This window comes from Meles meles, chromosome 2 (assembly GCF_922984935.1).
Source record: "Meles meles chromosome 2, mMelMel3.1 paternal haplotype, whole genome shotgun sequence".
NCBI lineage: Eukaryota > Metazoa > Chordata > Mammalia > Carnivora > Mustelidae > Meles > Meles meles.
In genome coordinates, this window is record NC_060067.1 from 35447082 (window position 1) to 35473627 (window position 26546).

At 43.2% G+C, this 26546-nt stretch overlaps 1 protein-coding gene across 5 annotated transcripts in view; it reads right to left on the reverse strand.

Moving 5' to 3' along the window:
* Nucleotides 1–2092: 2092 nt before the first annotated feature.
* The window catches only part of RHOH (ras homolog family member H), a 46846-nt gene continuing 22392 nt past the window's right edge, over nucleotides 2093–26546 (reverse strand). For all 5 annotated transcript variants that reach the window (XM_045998544.1, XM_045998542.1, XM_045998545.1 and 2 more), the window contains 2 exons: nucleotides 4837–4944; nucleotides 2093–4306 (listed from right to left, as the gene is read on the reverse strand). In XM_045998544.1, coding sequence (XP_045854500.1) covers nucleotides 3504–4079 — 576 coding nt within the window. In that variant the 5' untranslated portion in view covers nucleotides 4080–4306; nucleotides 4837–4944 and the 3' untranslated portion in view covers nucleotides 2093–3503. The remainder of the gene's footprint in view (nucleotides 4307–4836; nucleotides 4945–26546) is intronic.

Here is a 26546-nt window from a genome sequence, read left to right on the forward strand (position 1 = left end):
TCTCTCTGTCAAATAAATAAAATCTTTTAAAAAAAAATAAGGAAGATCTTGTTTTCATTCCCAGAACGAAAAATAAAAAGGAAGGACTAAGATCAGATTTGGACTATTTCTATTAAAAATGATGCTCGAATGCTAAGCCATGTGACTGGTGGGGATGGGCTCTACAAGGCGACCTGAGATCGGATGTGGCCAAGCCATACATATAGTCGGGCTGCTCAGGGAGGAAGTGGGGCACAGCGGTTTAGAGCAGAGCTTTGTAGTCATACGGACCCGCTCAAAACTCTGGTGCTGTCACTCCTCTGCTCCCTAGCCTCAGCCTTGTCACATCAACATGCCGAGCCTCAGTTTCCTCATGTAAGATGGTACTTATTAGCGTGGCCGCCTAGACACCATATGATAAGGGAACGCACACTCAAGGGCTTAGCATAGAGCCTGGCACATCCAAAGTGCTCAATGGACTTGATCCATTAGGATGCTTTTGGCTTTCTTACGGCTCAGCCCAATTTCATCACACTCGATTCTGCTGCCCCATTTCTTTACTTACGTATTGAGAGAGCATGCATTGGTGGCGGGGGAGCGGGTGCAAAGAGAGAAAGAGAGAGAGAGAAAATCTTAACCAGACTCCAGGCTTAGCAGGCAGAGCCCAACACAGGGCTTGATCTCATAACCCCGAGATCATGACCCGAGCTGAAATCAAGAGTCAGATGCTCCAACCAACAGGACCACCCTGGTGCCCCTCTGCTGCCCCATTCAGATAGTCAGTATAAAGGAAACTAAATAGGATGCATTACTCTGAGTACTCTAATCAATTCTTTAATGGACACAAGCATATTTAACATCGTTACTTGGAATCATTAAGGATCCGCATAGAAGAGTCTACGACATGGTACAGTGAGTTTGAAGTTCAAGAGGCATACGCCCGAGTCTAGGCAGAGCATACCCTGCGTGGACCCCAAGGAAACGATTTCTTTTCACTTCCTACCCCACTGGGCTGGCGAGGGTCTCCTTCCTCCTCGTAGCCACACTGCGGCATAACAGCCCTAATCCGCTCTCTCTTTCCAAGTCAGTTCAACTTTAATTACGGTTCCTTCCCTGTGCCGGGCCCTGGGGACACTAAGACGCATGGGGGGGGGGGTGCCTCTGCTTTTGAGAACCCAGGGTCTAGCAAAGGGGACAGACACCAGTCTGTCAGGTCCCTGGGGAGGACTTATACATGGATTCCTGCTCTCACGTGTGAGGGTACCCAGGGGGAGCCTGTAAGCTTGGCTCCTGGTAGAGCGCTTATCTGGGTGTCTGCCTGAGTGAGGGCAATTCCTTCTGATTTTGCCCTCTCTGGCTTGCCCTTCTTCCTCCCGTTCCACCATGGAATCACCTCATCCTCTCTCATTTAGAATCAGGCACCTGGGCCCTCCCATGCTCAGACAGTCCCTTTCTCCCTTTAGCAAGAAAGAATGAAAAGCCTGGGGACAACCAGTTTTAGTAAGGAGAAAGTCATTCCTGCTAACACGTTAAATAGCCCTCTACCCTAAAGACTGGGCCCCTGAAGAAAACCTACCGGAGTGATTTAAGACTGTTCCTATGTTGGAAGAGAGGATCGGGATCAACAGGGAAATCACAGGAGATGAGCTGTCCTCGCCTCCCCTGCCCGGTTGGCTTTCAAGTCCTTTGAGCCTCTGGAGGTGAAGTGAAGGGAGCTAAATTACGGCTGCTCTCAAGCCAGGCACACAGGTGACACAGAGGTGAGGACAAGCCACAGGACAGGAGGGCAGGAAATGTCTGGGTGAAGGCAGAGAGGTCAGTCCCAGGGAACTAAGGGAACCCCGGCCCCAGAGAGAGACTAAGACCCAGGTCCTGTGCCTTTTCCTGGATGTGCATGAGAGGAGAGAAGGGGAAAGGAGTCTGAAAACAAGCACAGAGCTAATCTTAACACTGATTATAGCTGTAAAGGACTGGGCACATAAGGAAACTAAAAAATCGTGTTGGTTATGTCAACATATGTTATTCATAGTCATTCATGCCCACTCTCTTACCATTGTACGTGATGGCCATGTTGTGCTAGAACAATGAGGTACTTCAACAAATGTGGTTCAGAGTAGTTCTAAGTTTTATTCAATTAGGTGAGCAAATGATACAGCCGGATGCCCACCTTCACAATGTCTCCCTCCCATTACACAGTCCTCTATTCTCAACTTTAACAGCTGAACAATATCGTTGCTTTTAAGCTATTAGACAGAAAGAGGTTGGAGGAGGTAGAGATGAGTCCTTCTGTATTCAGTATTTCTCCTGATAACTTTTATTATCTGAACAATTTTTATACAGTGTGCCTATTCCCTGTGCTTGGAATTCATGAATTCTTTTTTTCACTCAGGTGTTTCATATTCATGAAATAGTAAAAATGATAAGTTCTCACCTTTTTTTCCCTTACACATACACACACATATATATAGGTAGATGCCTTCTCAGTGATCTGGATTCAATCCTAACCTTAATAAATTATGTTGCCATGCCAGCTCAGTTTAGCACTCAATCAGTAAATTTTCTAAATTACCATTATACAGAGATTTGAACCTGCTCCTCATCAGAAGACCTACAACCAGCTAGGAACCACGGTGGTGGAAGAAGCGGGCAAAGGGTACCGGTTCCTGAAATGAAAGTGAGACTTCCTCTCTTCCATTGCATTGGTTGCACTGGGGCAGTCTGATCCCTACCTGGAAGGTTTCCCTTCTTCTATTTTGGTGAAAGAGGGAAGAACGCTTAGTGCACAATTGGATTTCTCTGGGTAAAAGGTAGGATCATAAATAAGAAATGCTTTTTTTAAAAAATATATAATTGTAGAGCAATCTAGTGACAGCTGTTTAAAATTTCAATTTTTAATCAGGTAGCATTGAAGAATCTTATGTTCTTGAACTGTACCTTATATACAACTCTGAATAACAGGTAGATGAGAAAGTAAATGCAAGGATCCAGCCACGGTCATTTTAAAATCTGATTACCTGGTAATACCTAGCAGGCAAGTGGTCTCCAGAAAATCACTACTTCAGGGGAAAACACTACAAGCCTTTGGCAAAACCCCAGAGGGTTATGTCCCTCATACAGCAGTCCACGTTTGGGACCATGTAGGGAAAGATTTCCCAAATGTAAAAACTAATTGTATAAGAGCTATACACTGTGTTATCATTTAAATAAAATGCGTCTTTAAATATGGAATTCTTGGAAAAACTCACTTCATTGTCCAAAATGATGGAGACTACTTTGTTTTTTTAATCGAAGGTGGAAATCTTCATTATAGAACCTTCCAACCGGACGGGACAAGAGGTTTTCATTTGTAGAGTGTATTTCATAAAAACAGCTAGTGGCCAAGTCTCATCAATGACAGCATCCTAAGGGAAGTGCTGTGACAGACGTACCTAGAAAGAGCATCAGTCCTTGCTGGCTTGCCTGCTCTCCCTGTCCCTGTGAGTGTTTGCAGGGAAAAAATGAGTGTGGACAGAGTCTCTGGGAGGCTAGAAAATCTTGCACTCGTTAATGGAAAAGAACCTCCTTCTGTTGCGTCTCCTGGCTTGGTTGACGGCCGTCCGGACCGCGCACTCAAACACCTGCTGAACCCCCCGGTTGCTGAGGGCTGAGCACTCCAGATAGCCCTTTGCTCTCACTTCCTGGGCCAGTTTTTTCCCATCTATGGCATTGATGCAGGAGGCCCTGTGTGGCCCCATCTCCCGCTGGTCCGTCTGAGTGGCCACCACCAGCACAGGGGTGCAGGGCAAGTTGCTCCTGATTTCGGCAATCCACTTGTTCTTGAGGTTCAAGAAAGAGTTATGGTTGGCCACAGAGTAGCACATCAGCACCACGTCGGCCTGCTGGTAGGACAGGGGGCGGATGCTTCGGAAGGCATCATTACCCGCTGTGTCCCAGAGGCCCAGGCTGATCTGGATGCCATCCATGAAGACGTCCACCCCTGTGTTCTCATACACCGTGGGCTTGTAGGCCTCGGGGAAGGTCTCTGAAGTGAAGCGCACCAGGAGAGAGGTTTTCCCCACAGCTGAATCTCCCACCAACACACACTTGATGGAACTCAGCATCTTCCCAGCCTGGAGTCCTAGCTACAAGTTCAGAACCCCAAGGGAAAGGGCCCTCAGTGGGCTGCTGAAGCAAAGGCCATTCAACACAGCGAATGAAATCCAGAGGGGGTGCGGGGGGCGGGGGGTTGTGTTCTCAGGACCTCGGACAGCAATTCTCCCCGTCCATCCGAGGGAGATGTACACTCTACATGGAAAACCTCCAAAGGCCAGTCTTCAACTGCAACCAGCTGCAACACAAAGAAGAGGGGAGGGGGGGATTGAGTCTTTGTTCTTCTTCTCTTCTTCTTCTTTTTTTTTTAGGGAGAGAGAAAGCTCCTGCAAGTGGAGGAGGAGTGTGGAGAAGCAGAGAAAGAGAAAGAATCCCAAGGAGGAACCATGCTCAGCACAGAGCCTGATGCAGGGTTTGATCCCACGACTCTGAGATCATGACCTGAACCAAAGTCATGAGTCGGTTGCTCAGCCGACTGAGCCACTCAGGAGCCCCTTTCCCTTTTTAAAGACGGGGAGCTTCCTCATTGGCATGCTAATTAAACACAGGGCTCCCCTCAATGTTGCCGTCCAACCCACTGTCCAATCACTCTCCCCTTTGGCCAGGAAAGCTGTGCACATACCCCAGCCCAGACACCCACAACTCCACCCAGTCAAGAAGCAAAAGCTGGTTTTTATCTCTAAATCAGCCCAGTGATTAAAAACAACAACAACAACAAAACACCAGCAACTGCTCTGATATCAACATGAAAAAGACCTCAGTAGCAACCTGATGTGTGAATGCTTGCTTTCAAACAGCTCTCGGTTGGCTTCTGGTCCACGAGGTGGGGAAGGCGCGGTAGCTTCAGTTTCTAATGGATCCCAGCCACTTTGGGAACTGTGACAAAGAGAAGCAATGACTATATAAGTATGTCCTGTAATGTATTGATTAATCAGCCAGTCCTCGGTTTATGTGGGAATTTGCGCTAAGGTCAGAGAAAATAAATCACCAGAACTCTAAAAATTGGCTGTGGTTTTTCTCTTGATGTTTCGCAAAAAAACTGGCTACAGGTGTAATATAAACAGCACTATCCTTGGCATTTTCTGCCTCTGAAATCAAGCTCTATAACCGAGACGATGACCTCGCTTTGAGCACTTGCTTAAAAGCAACCCTACTCAGTGTGTGTCCTTAAATAGGGCTGGATAAATGACAGCATCTGAATTTCCTCAGAGTGTCAAATAAATTCTCATTCACTGCTGGTGTGAGAGCTCCAGACGATGAGATCAGACTTGAAGACAGTGTCCCGTCTGCCGAAGGACATCATCGCAGGCCAGCCCAGCCTCAGACAAAGGAAAGGTCTTTCAGACCAAAATTCAGAATAAAGATTATTAGGACAATCTGGGCTTATAACCTCTCTGATTGGTGATATTCCTACTTCTCACGTGTAAAGCAATGTATAGGTCTGCCTCAAAAAAACAATTTTTTAAAAGATTTATTTATTTATTTTAGAGGGGGACGGGTAGGGGCAGAGGGAGAAGGAGAGAATCCTCAAGCAGACTCCCCGCTGAGCATGGAGCCCCATGCAGGGCTCGATCCCAGGACCCTGAGATCATGACCTGAGCCGAAACCAAGAGCTGGCCGCTTAATTGACTGAGCCACCCAGGCAACCTTCAAAACATAATTTTTAAAATATTATTTTAAATTTAAAAATAGTTTAATTTTTTTAATTTTTAAAAATTTAAACTATTTTTTAAAATTTTAAATATTAAAAAAATACTTTAAAAAATGACTCTTCTAAATCCTGCCATTCGCTTCTAAGAAATCTATTCTTATCAACTTATAGTTTCTGTTTGTTTAATTTAAAATAATAGGCTTTGCAAATGAGTTAATCAAATACATAATTCACATGAATTTCATGGATTCATTTTTTAATGACCCATGAGCTGGGTGGCTTTGGCCAAGTTACTTAACCTTGGGGGACCCTGGTTTCTTCATTCAGTTATTTTAAGTATTCAGCATGTGGAGAGTCTGTCTTAGTACATATAGAACTTGGCGCATGGGACCTACAGGGAACCATCATGTTATGTATTTCCACTACTGTTTATTTAAAATGCTAAATTTTAGGGACAGTTGTGTGGCTCAGTTGGTAAGCGTCTGCCTTCGGCTTGGGTCCTGGTCTCAAGGTCCCAGGATCGAGCCCCGCATTGGGCTCCATACTTGGCGGGAAGCCTACTTCTCTTTCTCCCTCTCCCCCTGCTTATGTTCCCTCTCTCGCTGTGTCTCTCTCTGTCAAATAAATAAATAAAGTCTTTAAAAAATAAATAAATGAAATGCTAAATTTTAAATAAAAATTTAACTGGTGGCTCAATCAGTTACGCATCAGACTCTCAATTTCAGCTCAGGTCACGATCTCAGGGTCCTGGGATAGAGCCCCGCAGGACTCCGCACTCAGCAGGGAGTAAGGTTCTCTCTCGCTCTCCCTCTGTCCCTCCCCTCAACAGTCTTGCACTCATGTGTGCACTCTCTCTCTCTAAAAAAAAAAATAAAATAAAATGCCAAATATTGAATGTTGATGACCCAGGATGTCAAATGTTTGACTAGACTCTGCCTTGAGACTCACAATGGGTCACTTTCATGCACCATGGTCCTAGATACCTACCTCTTTGTCACCAGACCTTTGAGCGAGGTCTCCTTGGGGGGTTCTGTCAGGTCTCCAATTTTAGCTCTTTAGATCGACACGTGACTTAAATGTATGCATTTGTGACCCCCTCATTACTTGGTCCAGATCCAAGACATTTTAAGACATTTTTGAGTTTCAGTTTGATGCTAATGGAGCAGGACAGGAACTAGGGGGAAATGTGCATGTGCCAGACTTTTGGTTATTAAATAAAATCTTTCTAATAGATTGATTGAGCAAAGGCCAAATTTCCTGAGTAGGTACCTGCAACAAGAAGTTAATGAGGCTAGAACACCAACTTTAAAGTTGGATGGATCTGGAACTGAATCCTGGCCCGGAACCAACCCCTTATACAACAACCTTAGCAGAGTTTCTTATCCTCCCTAAGTCTGTTTCCTCCTCTATAAATCAGTTTAATAACATCAACATCACCGGGTTGCTGAGACAATTAACTATGTTTAGATGTATAAAGTCCCTAGCATAGTGCATAATGTAAACATACTATATGTACACAGTCAACATGTAGCAAACATAACTAAGTCAGTCCTACTTACATAACTAAGTAGTCCTTATTGTTAATGTCATTGTTAGATAATAGTCACTGAATGCAATGCTAAACAATGATTAGTTGTAAGTGGGGAATTAGAAGTAGCCCTATAGAGTTCTCTCTGCCAAAGACTGCCTTGTAAATCTTACACCCAGCCATGATGACCAGAAAAGGGGGGATTTCTTCTTGTAGCATGAAAACAAAAATACAATGTGAACAAAGAAATTCCTATTTTGAGCCTTGCCACCTACCAAGCTTCCAAAAGTCAATGGCCTTCATTCCCAGCCAGCTCTAGCCCTAAGAGTCACATCAGGTCAGCTCTCAGGGTCTCAGTTTCCCAAATTGTAAAGCAGTTAGACAATATTAAATTTCTCTGTGGTTCTATTAAAACTGAGGCCAAAGGAGAAAACTTCATTACCTGCCTCAGTGAATACAAGAAGCTAAACCCCTGTATTGTTCTGTAGCAACAAAGACAGATGATAAACCTCGATGATACACATAGCCTTCAGCAGATGGCTAAATATGGAGCTGGGAGTGGGGGGAGGGCCTCCGGTCCAGGTTAGAGCACTACCCTCTATAGACATGACAGATCATCTCCAGTTGGTGCGCCACGTGTGCCCACAAAAGAGCCGTTATGGGTCCCATCATCAGTCTGGAAGGCTGATGGGCTTGCTTTCAGTGGAATTTCTCCTACAATGAGAAATTCTCCCTAAAAGGGACTGTCAGTGAAAAACAGATGTGGTTTTTCTGTGGTACTGCACAAATGGCTAACCAGCAGGAGGGCCCCCATTATATGGCTCTCAATGCAGGAAAGAGTTACTGAGAGTGAATTCAAATGGCATCATGAGGGAGGCCACTAAAATGACCCTGTGAGGGCTGGAATCAATGCACCTTCAATTTCAGAAGCTCTCAGTTCTCAGTAACTTGAGTTCTGTCTCCCTTTATTCCTTTTTTCACTGTTTTCATGGAAAGTACACCTTCAGTGGGGCCAGATGTGTTGCGCATGGAGAGAAGATGGGAGCGAGTCTTCATCCCCCCAAAGGCAACAGGGTAAAGCGGGAGCCTCTGTCCACTGCAGCAGGAGGACAGAGGCAGACAAGAGGGAGGGCATAGGGATGAGGCGCCCTCATCCATTTCATCTCCTGGAAAGCTGAGGGCTATCTAATAGGAAGTCCAGGATTTACTCTGGCCTCGGGTGCCATGCCAACTAACAGATCCCTGTTCTTCCCTATTGATCTTTCTTCGGACATACTCTGTGCTTCTCTATTTGCCTGCAAAGACCTTTCCCTTCACTCACCGCCCCCCCCACCAACTCCCATCCCTTCTTGAGAATGTTTTCTAATGACCTGAGTCACGGCTAGATCAGTCACCCCCCTTGTTTTGTCATAATCTGTTCCCACAGACCCATCCTGTAGCCATCATCATGCCCTGATAGAATAGTTTGCCCTCTTGGGCTTATCCCTCCTTTATAAACCTGGAATAAGAATTGCCTCACCTTCCTTGCAGGAAGTGCGTAAGGATCAGGTAGCAATCATACCAACAGAGCAACAATTATGATCATTACTAACTAATTATTATTGCGAGTTCTAGGTTATCTGATCTTTAATTGAGGTGGCCTATTTCCAAATGCTGACGGAATCCTAAGCTATCTTTCTCAAAAAATATGAACCAAGGATGGCCTCTCGATTACAGAGGATACATGTGAAAGTCATCTTCCTCAGACGGACTTTGGGCAGAGGACCTGCACTAGCCGCAGCCAATTCATTCATTAAGAAATGGATTCTACCACGAATATAACACACTTAGATGATTAAGAAAGCATCATGTACTTCAGTGACCCCATCTCCCAACAGGACCTTCCCTGTGACCCCCTTCCCTTCCCAGTGACCCCCTCCACAGCCTAGTAGGGACACCACAGCAAGATCAGGCCTTGCCCCGCATGGATGAGCCCACGGAGACCTCCCCATCTGGCAACGGGGTTGGGGTCTTCATTTCCTTTCTTTTCTTTGGCTGGGGAGGGGAGCCAGTGAGGCCCAATTCAAAAACTCTTCAGCAACTTAATAGAGAAAAATGTCATTATCTCCAAATGTTATCACTCCAGATTCCAATTCAGGTTCATTCTCTAATAAATATACACGTCTACAGATCTTCTCAACATTTTCTCAGATTTTTTTAAAAATGTTGATTTTCAACGGTCTACACACTTGCCAGGTTTTAGCTAAATAGCTTTCCATTGCTTCAACAATCCATAAGAACCCAGCCATTCTCCATGGTTAGCCAAGTCTTTGAGGTCATTCCCTAGGATTTCTCTATCATTAGCAACTGTGCTATTTTACATATAAAAAATACCTATGCAAATATATATATATATATATATATATATATATATATATACATACATAGGTATGTGTATATATATGTAAGTTACTTTTATATGGGATGATAATTTCTTGGGGGATATATTCACAAATGTGGCACTACTGGGTCCATGGTTGTTTTGCAACCTTTATTTACATTTTTCGGCATCTTTCAGGGTCTGTACCAAGTACTTTGTATTATTCTTTAGTTGTTTTATTCATTTTAAAATGAATAGGCCTTCCTGTGTGGTGGGCACCATAACATGTCCTGAGGGCATACTAGAAACGCGTAGAGAAATCACTGTTTCACAGCGGTAGAGACTTCGAGGCTGTGGCAAGTCTTGCCTGCAGCCACACAGCAAGCAAATGGCGGAGGCAAAGTGAGCCCTACGCTGTCCGGCTCCAGAGCCCCAGCAGCCCCGCATGTCTGCCTCAGCCTGTGGCACTCGTCCCACATCTCAAATACAACCACGCTTCCTATGCAGATCCAATTTCAAGACACTTTAATTGGGGTTACTGCCCTGGCAGTTGCCATCTTTTCAAGTAGTATTTTATCTTGAGTTTCATCTTAAGAGAGTTCATTTCACTAATTTTCAGTCCTGCTTTAGTAATTCCACTTAACGTGTTTCTCATTGTTACAAATAATGATTAAATTCCCTCTTCAAAATCAAAGAAGGGAATTCATTTTTTTTTTAAAGATTTTGTTTTTTGGTGTTCTCTGCACCTAACATGGGGTTCAAACACACAACCCTGAGATCAAGAATCGCATGCTCCACCAACGGAAACAACCAGGGACCCCTCAGTTTCTTTTCTTTTTTTGTAAATTTTTTATTCAAATTCAATTTAGTTAACATATACTGTATTATTAGTTTCAAGGATAGAATTTAGTGGTTCATCAGTTGCATACAACACCCAGTGCTCATCACAACACATGTCCTCCTTAATATCCATCACCTAATCCCCCCCAGTTTATTTTATACAAAGATAATTTCTGTTTCAAATGGCTTTTGTTCTGAAACTTTGCTTGCAAGATGCTGGTTTGCAACTTTTATTTTATTTTCTATAAAGATTTTATTTATTTATTTTACATTTTTTCTTTTTTTTTTTTTTGTTAAGATTTTATTTATTTATTTGACAGACAGAGATCACAAGTAGGCAGAGAGGCAGGCAGAGGGAGAGGGGGAAGCAAGCTCCCCGCTGAGCAGAGCGCCTGATGCGGGGCTCGATCCCAGGACCCCGAGATCATGACCTGAGCCGAAGGCAGAGGCTTAACCCACTGAGCCACCCAGGCGACCCTATTTTACATTTTTTCTTATATTCATTTAGCCAGCATATAGTACATCATTAGTTTTTGATGCAGTGTTCAAGGATTCATTAGTTACATATAACAACTTTCAATACGTGTTCTCCAGAGTCAAGGTTTTAAACAACATTTACATTCCTAATTATAAACCCTATTTCATCCGTCATAACGGAGTTAAAATGGAGCACCACCAAGGATTGAGACTTCCCATTATCTCAGTGCCCTGAGCCTTGAAGCCTCTGAGCCAGGAGCCCTGCTCCTCTGACTCATAGGCCAAACAGGGAGCATGGCACCGTTCCTCTCCTCTGTTCCAGCCGCCCTGCCGAGACTGGTCCCTTCCATTCCCATGAGAACAATAATCAGATCATCAGGAGGGGTCTAGAGTTCCCAGCTTGCTGCAAGTAAGGAACAAGGCCAGCCAGCCAGCCAGCTGCCCAGAGCACCATGAAGGAACTCGGGAACCTCATCTCAGAACTAAGGTGGCTGGCAAAATGTAGCTACCACGGTGTTTCCCAGAGTAATAGAAGGCATATTCTGAAAAACTGCTTGGAGCTGGGGGTGATGTCTATGCGAGGCATGCTCAAAGAAGGTCACGTGCTCTCTGAACGTCTTCTTAAGGAATATAAGTTTCATTTACCAAAGGACTCCTATTTTCTCAGTTGGGCACCCATGTTCAGGGCCAAGCTGAATTGTTCCAGGAAAGACAGAGCAAAGAGGTACGTGTATCTAACCATTCTATGATATAGTGTTGCTGTGAAACAAGATTGTCAAACCACGGCTCACCCGCAGGCCACACCCACTATCTGTTTTTGTATGGCCGTGAATTAAGCATGGTTTTTACATTTCCTCCTGACTGAAAAAAATAAAAATAAAAGTTTATTTCATGACATGGGAAAATTACATGAAATTCAAGTTTCAGTGCCCATTAATAACACCTTATTGGAACAAAGCCATGCTCTTTCGTTTAGTATTGGCTATGGCTGCTTTCTTGCTACAATGTGAATTTGCAACAGAGGTCTTATCATTCACCAGCCCTAAAATATTTACTATTCTGCCCTTTACAGAAAAAGTTTGACAACCCCTGCTACAAAGAAAGACGGTTCAGAGTAAGAAAAGAGAGCACAGACTCTGGGCTCAGGCAAGCTTGGACTGGGCTCCAACATCTGATACTTACTGTGTGGCCTGGGGCAGAGTACCTAACCTCTCTGAGCTTCAGTTCCATTGTCAATAGAGGCAATATAGCCTAATGGTTAAGAATATGGATTCCAGAATTGTAGTGCCTTCCGACTCTACTAACGACTGGCTGTGTGACCTCATGAAAGGCCCTTAACCCCTCTAATTTGTTCAAATTAAATAAACAACAATGATCACCCTTTCCTTGCAAAGGTTATGGTATGGAATTTAATGGGATAGTGAATGTAAAGTACATAAAATGTATGTGGCACAGAGTGACTATTACAGAAGTATCTCCTGTTACTATTATTTACCTACAAGGGTGGATGTAAGATTATTATAAACTAGTTATAAGTTTGACAAAGAGCCACTGCTGTGATGATGTAGATATGAAACAGTCCTTTAAACCCCGAGAAAGGGTGCAATTAATTCTCTGGTGACGAGGAAACTGCTACATTCAAAAGGTGACATTGAGTGTGTAGCATGGACAAGATTTTTTTTTTTTTTTAAGATTTTATTTATTCACTTGACAGACAGAGATCACAAGTAGAGAGGCAGGCAGAGAGAGAGGAGGAAGCAGGCTCCCTGCTGAGCAGAGAGCCCGATACTTGGCTTGATCCCAGGACCCTGGGATCATGACCTGAGCCGAATGAAGGCAGAGGCTTTAACCCACTGAGCCACCCAGGCGCCCCGGATGAACAAGATTTTGACAAAGGAGGGAGGGAAGCATGTGCAAAGGCCCAGCAGCATTAAAGTACAGGTTTGGGGGGCGCGTGGGTGGCTCAGTGGTTAAGGGGTTCTGCCTTCCGCTGGGGTCATGATCTTGGGGTACTGGGATCCAGCCCCACATTGGACTCCCTGCTTGGTGGGAAGACTGCTTCTCCCCCTCTCCCACTCCCTCTTCCTGTGTTCCCTCTCTCGCTGTCTCTCTCTCTCTCTCTGTCAAATAAATAAATAAAAGTGCAGGTTTGGTTTGGGAAGTGGAAAGTGGTTCCGGGAGGCTGCAGTGAGGGTTGCTAGGTGGGGAGAGAGAAGACAGCAGAGGGGATTGTGGGAGATGCGCCTGTGTTTGTTTTCTTATAATCCAAAATGGCTTCCGGCCTGTCAGCCTCGACAGCGTATGCTATGAGCGCCGCGGCCAACTCAAATCCCCGGGCCTTTTACACGTAGACTCCTACAAGTCCGTTCTCTTTTTACTCAAATAGTCCCTATTCCCTAGACGTTTTGAGCACCTACTATGTGTCAGGCATCGTGCCATAAAACGGAGCAGAGTCCAGGTTCAAGGAGACACAGCCCCCGCCCTCAGGACACTTAGAATCCAAAGGCAACACAAACCATCAATCTCAACCATGTCTGAAAAAGGAACAAGCAAAGCGCTAACGAAGGAAAAAAGTGCTGCTTGCAGCGGGCAGGAACCAAGAAAGGCTTTGTAGAGCGCGGGACATTGTTGAGAAGCACAGAGATGAAAGGGAAAGAGAAACCTGGGGCACGTGTAACCAGGCTGGCAAGCAGCTCCGCGGGCCTGGCGGGGAGAGTCCAGCGTGGGAGACCAGGCGGGGCTCCAGCAAGTTCATTCCTGTGGTATGCGCTGAGGGATCACAAGCAGGAAAGCCCAGAGGGGTACGTTTGGGGGCTCCTGGAGTAATACAGAGGTGGGAACAAGGAGGGCTTTATCTGGAGTGCGCGCGACCGGGCTAGAAAGGAGGAGACGGACCCAGCAACATCCCTCAAGTAAAACTAACACCCAGCCCTTCCGTGAGACGATTCGGAGGCCCCAGTAGCCTGGGAGGAAGCCACTGGCAAACAGGAAACGCTGAAGGAGACCAGGCAGAGTTTGGTGTTTCAGACTGGGCTGCCTGCTTGAGCCAGAAGGTTTCCAGAGAGCCAGGAGAGGGGCTGTGGCCACAGCACCAGGGATAAGAACGGGAGGGAAGGGAAGAAGTGGTGGCAGAAGGATAGTTCTTACACTTCCACGAACTTGGACATGAAATCTTTAGTTACACACATGCTCTGTCTATGTTGTTTATAACGGGGAGAGAATTATGTAGGAACAGGGGGTTCTTGGATAAATTCATTAGTTTATTCTTCTGATCAATATCCTTTTAAAGTAACAGTGCACAAGGATGTTAACCTGGATTGTCTACAGTCCTACGATTGTAGGTGATTCTCATTTTCTGCTCCTTGTTTACGTGCTCTTTAAAATATTTCTGTGCCTGCACTGAGCCATTTTTAAGTGCTTTGTATGTGTTCTCATTGTTTTAAGATGTATTTAGAGAGAGAGAGCTCAGGGGGCAAAGGGGCAGAGGAAGAGGGAGAAAGAATCTCAGGAAGGCTCCCCACTGAGCACAGAGCCCAACATGGCGCTCCATCTCATGACCCTGAGATCATGACCTGAGTCAAAATCAGATGTTCAACCGACTAAGCTACCCAGGTATCATTTTGTTTTTTTAAGTTTGCATGGAAAGGAAAGAAAAGGCTAATCTGGGTTCCTTTGGGGCTATGGAGAATTTCTGTGAGTCGCCAACAGTGTCCAAAGACAAAACTTTTCTCCATCTAGACAGCTGAAATTGTTTAAAATTCCTAGAAGCGCTCTCTCTGGCTTCCGGTTCCTTTGCCGAGCAAAGACAAGCAAAACTGAGTAATTCGGCCTCCTCCCATAAATGCCTCAAGCTCATCTCTCTTCTTGCTCATAAGAGTTTTTTAAGTCTTTTTTTTCTGTTTTTTAGATACTCAAGAGAGTTTGCATATGGGCTGGATATTAGATGACAAGAAACTGTTGCCAATTTTGTTAGGCAATAATCATATTGGGTCATACATATTTTTTTAAGTCCTGACAGGAGAACTGAATATGTTGCCTGGGATTTTAGATTATTCCAGAGAAGACAGCAAAAACAAGAAGTAAGGATAATATCAAAAGAAAAGTGGGAAAATGTTGAGAACTGCTGCTGTCATGTTGAATGCCAGTTCCAAGGGGGGGGGCAGTATATTAGTCTGTTCTCTCTGCTTTTTGCAGGTTCAAAATTCTTTTATGATGAAAGCTTTAAAAGGTGGGGTCTTTGGTTTTCTACAGCATTTTGGGCAAGATGTGGTTTTTATTCTCATCCTTAGTTATACAGAAAATCCAAAAAAAGATCACCAAAAGATAAGTATAGTTCATGCTATAATGACTTTTTCAAGTATTGAAAAAATGCTGGTGTATGGAATAAATGACATAGGGTAGACAGTTCAAAGGTTTGGAGCCTACCTCCCTTTGGGTTGGATCTGAGGAAAGAAAAGTCATGGTTCTGGGTTAGGATTCCCAGCCAAGTCATAAAAAGAGAAACATGAGCTTCAAATACAAGCTTTACCTGCATCTCAACAAGACATCATCATCTGTCCCAGGAAAGTAAGGGCAACTTCTAGAAGATACTATAGTCAAAGGATACTCGAAGGTACTTTGAGATTATCTGAGCACTTTACCAGTATAATTACATTCACTGACTTTCCTTCTCCCTCTTTGCCCCAATTCTGCAGAATTAGCTTTTTGCAAGAGAGCAAAAAAAGTCATAATGAAAATAGAAAGAAAGAAAGAGAGAGAGAGAAAGAAAGAAGAAACTCAAGAGTGAAACTGTATTACCCCAACAAAACCATATCCCAAATCAAAGCAACTCTGAGAGTGAGGGAGGTGTTCTGCCCTAGGGGTCTTTTTTGTCTGCAAAGGTGAGGGGGCAACAGGAAGTTTCTGCTTTCAGATTTTATGTTTTCTCCTCTGACCTAAAGTAGCCCCCTACCTGATGATGTTTACTTACTGTGAAACTCTATCTGCCCGACATCTACGTAGACCTCCACTAAGCCCAGCTCCCAGCTCTAAAGCATCATCACACCCCAGGGTTTCCGCAGCCCCCCATGCCCATACCACCACCACCAACACTCAACACACATACCCAAGCCCATGGGTGGTGAACAGCAACTCCCTTTTTTTTTTCCTTAAAGATTTATTTATTTATTTGAGAGAGAGAGAGTGCCCGCAAGTGGGGAGAGGGGCAGACAGAGAGGGGGAAGCCGACTCCCCACTGAGCAGGGAGCCTACGCAGGGCAGGGCTCAGTCTCACAACCCTGAGATCATGACCTGAGCCATGACGGACTCTCAGTGACTGAGCCACCCAGGCGCCCCAGCGTTTCCCTTTTTCTTTGCTGATCCAATCAGACTAGAGATGGCGCCCCCCCACATTGGCTGACTTCTCATTTTCTCTGGATTGTTTTTTATATATCCCTTTTTTTTTTTCAGATTATAAAAGTAGTATATGCACGTTCTACAACATTCAAAATACCAAATGATCTAAAGGACCTAAAGGAGAAAGCTAACTGCCACCTTGAACCAAAAGCTGTAAGATATTAGTGTACCTTTTCCTGTTTCTTTTTTTCAGTACATCTTTTTTTTTCCTGAAACTAATACCATATTTTATATGTAGTTTGGTTTCTTGCTTTTTTTAACACCTACGTCATTAATATTTCCTGTATCATTAAGATTTTTCAAACGTAGTTTTAATAACTACATAATGTTTTATTATGTGAGTGTAGCATTATTTATTTAATCAATTGCCTATTATTGGACATTTGAATTATTTCTGATTTTTGCTGTAATAACAGTGGGTGAACATTCTAAAAATAAATTTGTATAAACATACAATTTCTTTAGTATAAATAGATATGAGTGCAATTACTGGAACAGAAGAGATATAAAATTAGACCAATTTCTACTCCATGAGCTGTGTATGAGAGTATTTTCTTTATCGCACTACCAGCAGTCACTGGGTTTAGTATTTGCCAATTTGATTTGTTCTCATTTGCATTTCACTGATGACTGATGAAAATTAACGTTCTCTCATCTGTTTACTAACCAGTTATATTTTTTTCTGTAAGTCATCTGTTTTATCAACTTCTCTAGCATTATTTCTTCATTTCTTAAAATGTCTTTAGAGAGTAAAATACTAATCCTTTTTGTTTAAATGTGTTGTAAACTTTTAAAAATATATTTTTTGTCCATGTATTCTGGGAATTCCCCCAGATTCCAGGTACTCCCCCACCATTGAGCAACCACTAAACAAAATGTAAAATAGCTTGTTCCCTAATGGGTAGAGAAACTTAGCACGACTTGATGCCCTGAAAGGTCATCTAGTTCAACCTACTCATTTCCTCCATGAGGAAGCCAAGGCTCAGAACAGTGGTTTAGCTACTGGGGGCTGACTTGAGACCCAGAAACTGGATCAGCTGAGTCAGCACTCTTTCCATCTACCCAGGAGTTTTTCAAATATCTATGATGTCTACATCCTACATCCCATACTTAATTTCCTTAATATTTTAAATGCAAAATGCATATAGATAGCTTACAGATAGATGTTCTGAACTGGTGGCTTTTCACTCAATGTTTTGAGCTCCCAGTTTTATATAAAAATACTTTTCAAACAGATGTTCCCTTTCTTATAACTTCCTTCGAGATAGATCCTCTCTCTTTGGGGGCAATCCTTAAGATTTTCGACATTCTCTAGAATTAGGATAAACTCTTCCCGTACAAATTGCTCAGACTATCAAAGAAGTCAAGGTAGTTTGTTCTGGATATTTAACCGAAAGGACAGAATGAAGTGAGAGGATGTAGTTTCAGGTTCAACAGAAGAAATGGCAAGTTTTTGATTGTTTGCAGAGAGGTGAGACTGTGGAGTCAAGGTCTCAGATTCTCATGCCCATCGCTGATTAGCAGTATAACCTTGGGCCAGTCGTATAACCAGAACAACAAAATGTGGGTGATGACGCATAGTTCATAGGATTTTTAAGGCAATGAAAAAGAATCTATCTCCCATGCTTAGTAGGGTGTCTGACCCTTTGTAGAAAAACATACAAATAAACACTCACTGTGGTACTTACTAAGCCAGATGCTGTTTGATGTGTTTTATGAAAATTAGCCCATCAATCATTAAATGATAGTATGTGGTCAATACCACTGTTGTCATATTTTACAGCTGGGGAAACTAAGGCACAGAGAAATAAAGGAACTTTCCCAAGATGACAAGCTAGTCAGGAGAGCTGCAGGGGTTTGAACCCAGCAGTCTGGTCTCTGAGCCCATTCATAGTGCTGTGTCGACCTCCCCTCCCACTGTCTCATTTAGGGGAAGCCTATCTAGCTTTGCAACTTTGATGAAACAAAGCAATCTGCTATGGTCTGAATATTCTGTCCCCCTAAAATTCATACATTGAAATCTAACCCCCAAGGCGATGGTTTTAGGAAGTAGGGACTTTGAGGGCAATAGGTCATGCGGGTGGGGCCTTCACAGATGAGATTCATGCCCTTACAAAAGAGACCCCGGAGAGCTCCCTCACCCCTTCCACCATGTGAGGACACAATGAGGAAGCGCCATCTGTGAGCCAGGAAGCCGGACCTCCCCAGACACCAGCTACACCAGGATCTTAGACTTTCCAGAACTGAGAGAAATAAATACGATGGTATATCATTACAGCCAATTAAACAGACGAAGATTAAGGTGGGCGAGGAGGAGGAATTGGTGGAAAGACATTTTTCAGCAGGTAGGTGACTTCTTTCTTAGGACATTCATGATTTCTAACAACATTTGAAAGTTTTCTCCCTGAAGCAGGTGCTCTCGCCCTTGGGACATGTGCCAAAGAGTGACATCTTTGCAGAGGGCAACGTGCCAGAATCCAGTGCCTACTTCCTGTATGTGACACCTGGCGCTGGGCGCTTGGTAACCGCTCCAGTCTGCATGACAACATTAGTTTCAGTAATAAGGGGTTAAGAGTTAGGAACCAGCATTTTCTCAACCCATTGTTTAGCTTTAAAACACATAACGATGCAAAGAAAAACATGTTGCAATTTTCATTTTATTCAAATGTCGCAAAAGGTCTCATGTAGGAACTAAAACTTGGATTCATTGATCAAAAACATTATACTCTGCTGCACTGTTTTAAACTTCAACATAAAACTCTGAGAGGCCACATCGAATGACACAACTGAAGCAAATCAAGTGCTGTTTCATAGTCTCCATGATCACGGGCGATTGCTCTTATTTCTAAGCTACTATTTAAACCTGGGAATACAAAGTTCTTACCTTTGGTATGCCCCCCCCCCACTAGCTTTCAAAACTGTAAATACATCTACCTTTCCACCTGGCAATTCCAATTCTTTAAATACATTATCCTGCTGTACCTACACCTATAGTCGAGATATGTATGCAAGAACTTGCCTTGCTGCATTATCCGTAACAGCAAGAAAAGAACCGGGAATAACCGCACGGTCCATCAAAAGGCAGTGGTTAAAGTAATTCTGCCATATCCACACAGCGCAATCCAATACAACATTGAAAAGAATTCGGTCAGTCCCTATATAGGATGGCCCAAGGAGTGTACTTCCTAAGAAGGATGCCCATGATATATTAGCAACTGAAAAAAAATAAGCAGTTGAACAATTTGGTCAAGGGTCCCATTTATGCCAGAAAGTAAAGGTACAAACTTGTTCTGGTGCTCCTGAATGCCCAGAAGGCTCAAGAAGGGCCTTGGTCTGGGCAGAGACAAGGTTCTGTATCTTATACACGTCCTCTGTAGATAAAGCTGTCATGGGGGGACCACAGCTATTCCCTCAATGTCTAAAAGAAAGAGGAACAGAGAGGAATAACCTAAGAACACACATTTGTACAGCTTTTCCTAAGGGTTTGAAATCCCCTTTTGGAATATAGATGTCTGTACTTACATGTGGATTATATTGCAGACAAAATACAGACTAGGAAGAACATTATCTCCCTCGATGCTCAAGTTCTGATCAAGGACTTACAGACACAGGGAGAAAAAAAAGCCTGTAATGACCCTGAACCTGTCAGGATACTCCAGAACAAAATTCTTTTTGTTTTTAACTGTTTAATTCATCACGTATGCATATAAAATGTTCTATTAACATTAAGTTCTAAATTCATAGAAGTCTGAAAAAAAACGATAGGCTGTCTGCATTTAATTGGCTTTAAACTAGGCTATTTTAAAAGAGCCTATTGGGGACAAAGATAATAAAGAAAATGTTAATATAGTTTAGACGAGGCCTCGAGGTTTTTTAAAAAAACCATTTTTCTTACTTAGTTAATAATGTTTCTGGCCTCACTTTTTTTTCTTCTATAGGAGAAATGACTTCATGGAGAGGTAATGGGATAGCCATGCGAAAACAGAAAGCTATGACTCCGCTTCATCATAATAAGGTTCCATAAAGCTGGGACCTTAGAGAATAAAATCCTAAATTAGAGAGAAAAGAAATAATGTTCTGCATACAATGACCTCGTGCTCAGCTTCAGCCCACAGAAAAATTAAAATTTAAGTGGACAAGTGCTATAGTAAAGGTAAATTCCAAATGCCAAGAGAACACTGAGGACAGAGCGCTTACATCCTCTGGGGTGCTGGGGGTGGAGAGAGTGGAGAGGAGTGACATTTGAAATGGTCTTGAAGGTGTTGGGTCCATGGTCAAAGGAACAAGACTGATACAAAGCGAAGGTCAAGCAAATCTTTATTTCGCGCCAAGCATCGAGAATCAACTGACCGGCCAGGGCCGTCTCTTGCAAAGAGGCGACCTCTCTCCTCTTTACAGACTAGCTTTTAAGGGCAAAGGCCATGTGGTTGGGCCTGGCCACGCACAGGTGACCGGTGAGATTGTAACACAGAGAAAGCTGCACGGTCCTGCTAGGTCACACATAAGCGACCAATTGAATTACAATTTACCCTAGTAGATATTTGAACTTGCCGATCACCTTGGTCAGAATTAGCGTCCAAAGGGCACCCACAGGGCGGGGCCCATACTCCTTGATAGCTAGGGAGACAGTATGCGACCCCACCTTGGTTACCTTCACCTGGCCTGACCCACCCTTGTATTTGGGCTTTGTTACCTGGGACTGGTTTCCAGGACTTGTTTTTAAGTAAGTTCCCTGAAGGGGAGGGGAGGCAGGGTCAGGATGGAGCTACTCTGGCTAAATAGACCTTTACAAAGGAGTCAAAGAAAATAGGATTGGAAGACTGCAACCACACAGAGGAAGTGGCCAGTACCCAGGTACACGAGTGGGAAAGGTCTGCGCATTGAAGCTTTTGTGGCCAAAGCACAGCGGGGGAGGAGGGGTAAGGTGGGAAAGGAGCACTGGGGACAATTTACTCCATGTTAAATATAAAATGACCTCCATCCAGCCATCTCTCTCATTACCTTTCTCTTTTCACTGTCTCCAGGTCTCCTGGCCATTGGGGCAATTTCTCCAGACTACGTAGCATTCCCCAAACTCCGTCTATGTTTCCTGCTTCGATAACCTTAAGCATCCTGTTCTCGTCTCCTGAAATATGATCTTTCCTGTTCTGACTTTTCCTGCCAAAATTCTGCCTGACCCACAGGTCAGCTCAAATGCCACATCTCCATGAGTCCTTTGAGAAACTTCCAGGAAGCATTAGTTTTCCCCTTCATTTCAGCTCACATGTCATCTTGAAATGTGTATATATTTACTTTTTTAAAAAATAGCTAATACATGCCTATAGTAAGATGCAAGGAGTACAAGAGTGGGTTGCCTGGGTGGCTCTGTCAACTGAGTGTCCAACTCTTGATTTCAGCTCAGGTCATGATCTCAGTGTCGTGAGATCAAACCCAGCGTCAGGCTCTGCACTGGGCGTGGAATCTGCTTGTCCCTCTCCTCCTGCTCACACACTCTCTCCGTCTCTCTCTCTCTAATAAATAAATTTCTTTAAAAAATAAAACAAGAGTATAAGAGTGAAAAATATGTCTCCCTCTTAGGCCTTCCATCCATGGTTCCTGGCCATTTTCCAATTCTTTAAATACATTATCCTGCTGTACCTACACCCATAGTCGAGATATGTATGCAAGAACTTGATTGCTGCATTATCCGTAACAGCAAGAAAAGAACTGGGAATAACCGCACGGTCCATCAAAAGGCAGTGGTTAAAGTAATTCTGCCATATCCACACAGCGCAATCCAATACAACATTGAAAAGGCAACCAATGTATTAAGTTTCTCATGTATTTTTCTGAAGTTATTACATTACAATAGGTATTCACCTGTGTACATGAACGAGCGTGTATTTGTAATTATCCTATACACACACATATTCTTTTTTAATATGCAAATTACAGCCTGCTATATTCCCTGCTGCTTTTCTTACCTGATAATATATCATGAAACTTTTTCCTTATCAGTAGATTTTTGAGTTGCCTGACTCCGAATTCTTTTAGTAGAGGACTAAGGAGTTCCTTCTCAGTTATGGATAAATCTGAGAATATAAGACTAAATATAAATGGAGATTTGGTGTGGTACTTTGGGCTTTTTTTCACCGTATTGTAGGGAGAGGCAGTTTATAGGGTAAAGAGCCCCAGACTGTGAGTCAGACTCAAATCCAGGCTCTATCACTAATCACAGGACCTTGCTCACAGCAGTTGGCTTCTCCAGACTTCAGCTGCCTCATCTGTAAAATTAGGCACTGAACTCCAATGGGCCTCTCCAGTACTGATATTTCATGTTTCTACGAAAACACTGATAACGCACATGACTTTGAAAGCAGATGTTAACAGAGAAGAAAGTAAGGAGCGTAGCTCAAGGTTCCTGCCATAATGATCTTTCCCCACTCCCAGGATTTTCCTTTTTGCCTTGCCTTGCTTGTCCTTCCCCTTTCACCCTCCAAACTTGACTCAGAGGCATGCATGTTGAAAAGGCCTGAGGAAAGGCACATCAGCCAAGCTAAGCATAAAGGCCCCAAGCCTCTGATTTCAGGACTGTGTTCAGCAGTAGCTGTCTTAGATTGTCACAAAATACAAACAAAATTTGGACCTCTTTTCCTGGAAACATGTCCCAGTACAATGGGGAGTTCACTGGCCTAATAATCTGTGACAGAGAGAACTTGTAAAATGAGTGCCTTAGAGAGTTTTCAGAGACTGAGAGGCGAAAACACCCAGCCCATTTACAGACCTTGGAAGTGGAGCAACTACATGGCCAAGGGCCCAAAGGTGATTATCAGGGAGACCCCAGCAGTTCTCTAAGTTATCCTTGGGGCTTTCCTGAACAAAACAAAAATACATCACTCTCCCTCCCAAATGTCCACATCAAGGGCGAAAGTTCTCAAAACTTTTAAGAACATTCCCCACAACCTTAAAACAACTATAATTGAGGACCAGATATCCACAGAGGAGCAACTAGTATAGGTCCTAGAGCAGTGAGAGAGATGCTGGAAAACCATCGGCTCTTGGCAAGGGCCTTGGAGCTCTCTTTACATTATCCGCAGCTCCTACTTGGACTTCAATGTTCATCCTTGATGCCAACTCTCGTACCTTCACACAGCTGTCATCAGCATGTTTGAACCAAAAGACATAATCCTGAATCTGTTTCCATCAGCAGGGACTTTCAGAAAACACACTGCCTGTGGAATTAACTTGCCATTTCTATTCCTTTTTCCCCTCATATTTCTCTACTCTTTAAATATAAGACAACTTGCCACACAAGATAACTTGTTAAAGGCGGAAAAGGGCACATCTTATCGTTGAATTCCTTACTAGTTTTTTTTTTTTTAAGATTTTATTTATTTGACAGAGACATAGCAAGAGAGAGAACACAAGCAGGGGGAACAGGATAGGGAGAAGAAGGCTTCCCGCCCAAGAGGGAGCCTGATGTGGGGCTCAATACCAGAACCCTAGGATCACGACCTGAGCTGAAGACAGATGCTTAACCAACTGCACCACCCGGCACCCCGAATTCCTTATTAGTTTAGAAAAATACTTAATAATCGGAAAATGGTATGTTGCAACATTGTTACATTAAACAAAAAAAAAACTTCAAAACACTATTTGCAACATGACCCTGATTTTTTGATAAAAATAGAAAGAGGAGTAAGTAACTACATCAAGATGTTAACAATGTTCTTATTGGTACAATTATAGATTTTTTTTTCTTTTATGTGCTTATCTACAGTTTCCAAATTTCCTTCATAAGCATATACTGTCTCTGTAACAAAAAAAAGAAAGAAAATAAGAAAGAAAAGAAAAGTGCAAAAGTAGCTCATGATCCTGTGTAAAAGAAAATATAAATGTGTCCTACAGTTCCTTCCTGTGGAGAAGCAGCATTTGTTAGTATCCCTGGATAGTTAACTTTAAGAAAGTATGACACAGGAGGCCTGCATTCTGGGTCAGGATCAACCTTGGACAAAAGAAATGACCCTGAAAACTCTCAGACTCTCCCCTCACCCCTACCCTGTCACCTTACTTGTCAGATGAGCAAGTCCCTCTGGGTCTTTGTGTACTCAGTCTAGAACATCACTCAGGTTAAAACAAACCCGAAGTAATCTAGGGATTTGAACTGTGCCTAGACCAGCCTGCTCAACATGCTAGAAAAATTCCTAAGGAAACTAAGAACCTAAGAAAAGAAGTTTCTTGTGTCATAGAGATGGGTAACACTGTTAGGATTTATGGGAATTTCTTTCCTTTTATCACAGAGTACCAGAATGGTCAAGAACAGGCTTAGCCTAAGGTTCACTTCCTTCCTATGGTCTTGTGAATGGGATCAAAATACAGGAGGTCCATTAACCAGGGTTCTCTATTGACAATGTATGTATGGTCACTGCCAAAGTAGTTCTCAGACTTGTTATGTTTCCATGGATGGTCAGCCATTTTCTTTCTGATTAATATCTCTTCATATAAATTCAACTTCTTTGGAGATGATTCTCTAGTCACTTAATATACTAGGGGATGCTGGTCTTGTCTTAGTGGTACAAACCCACCTGAAATTACTTTCAAAAGACAATAGTTAAGACTCTGAAAAGAACCATTCTGAACATTACCATTGGCCAACCTTCTTAAATCGGCAGTCCCAAAGTGAACTGAAATGCCCCAGAAGATAATCCTCTAATCACATGAAAAGTCTGTTATCCTATCTTCTCTCTTTAATGATATTCTCCTGACTGAATTCCAGTGTCACTGCTATTGCATGCGCAGAACGGAGTATTCTAGACTCCTTATTGTGAAGAAGGACTATAGTTCAGAAGCATCGAGTAACACCCCACAGCACCATTCTTGATCTGGGAGAATCAAGAAACTCAGTTCTGGGGAATCTTTCCCACAGGAAGATGGCAAAGGAAGTAGTTTCCCAATCTACCAGCAGCAGCTGTCATCCCTACTGGTAAGAATCCTCTGCAAGAAAGTCTTGAACCTCAAGGTTTCCAGTCAGCTGGCACAGGAGGCATCCGGCGTGTTTCCTTCAGGGCACAGTCTTACCCAAAGGTACCCATCTACATGGGGTGACATCAAGGGTGATGAGAATTTCCTTCTTACTGAACATCTCCCTCACCATTGGAGCAGCCCTTTCTCTAGAGGCCCGGTGCTTTGCTTTTTTTTTCTTTTCTTTAAGATTCATTTATTTAGAGAGAGGGGAAGAGATGAACATAGGGAGAAAGGGAGAGGGAAAGAATCTCAAGCAGAACTCCCCAGTGAGCGGGAAGCCTGATATGGGCCTTGATCTCATAACCCTGAGATCATGACCGGAGCCAAAATCAAGACTTGGACATTTAGCCAACTGAGCCACCCAGGCATTCCTAGAGGTTTGGTGCTTTTTTCAAATGTGAGTCTCCTTGAAAGGTAAAGAAAGGCCTTGTTACCATTGCCACATTTATATGAATATGCTTCCTGTCTCATTATTTCCTCAAACCCCGTTTTGATTGGATGAGGAGGAAGTTTTATAAAACACAAAACCGTATATAAAGAGAGGTGGGACACGGGAAGATATATATTATTGGGCATCAGTCCCATTCTCCAGGCCATTCCCATCTAAGTCTGGACCCCTCCTAAGTCAGATTAGCCCTGGTAGCCTGCCAGTTCCTCGTATTGTCTGTGGATGGATAATTTGAAGTGTTGCTGATCTGAATTCTCAGTAATATCATTCATGTATTCATTACTCCAATACGTACTACACTCCAGCTACGTGCTAGGTACCATACTAGATGGAACAAAGGGAAAATTGTAAGCTGAGGAATTCTAATCCATCCCAAAGTCAAGTGTCCAGCATCTGGACAAGAGTCACCTGGACTCATAATCCTGATCATAACCAAGGTGTTAAAGAGGCATTAGCTCCAAGCGGTATCATTATATACAATTACCAATTATATACAATTATATACAATTTACTAATAAAGTGATCAAGGTGCAAGGAGGGCAAAGTCAGTGATCCCCATATTTGATCATCATCACAATTACCCTAAGAGGCTGTTTTCAATGTTTTCCATCTTGGGGACATTTGCACTCAGTAGGTCTGGGAAGAACCAGAGAAATGATTTATAATGAGTTACATGACACAGAAGCAGTCAGATTGGAGAAAAACTGCTCCACAGCCCAGCTCAGCTTTCCCAGACACCCGGCTTCTCATCTGACCCTACAGTCTAGGAAGGAAGGAT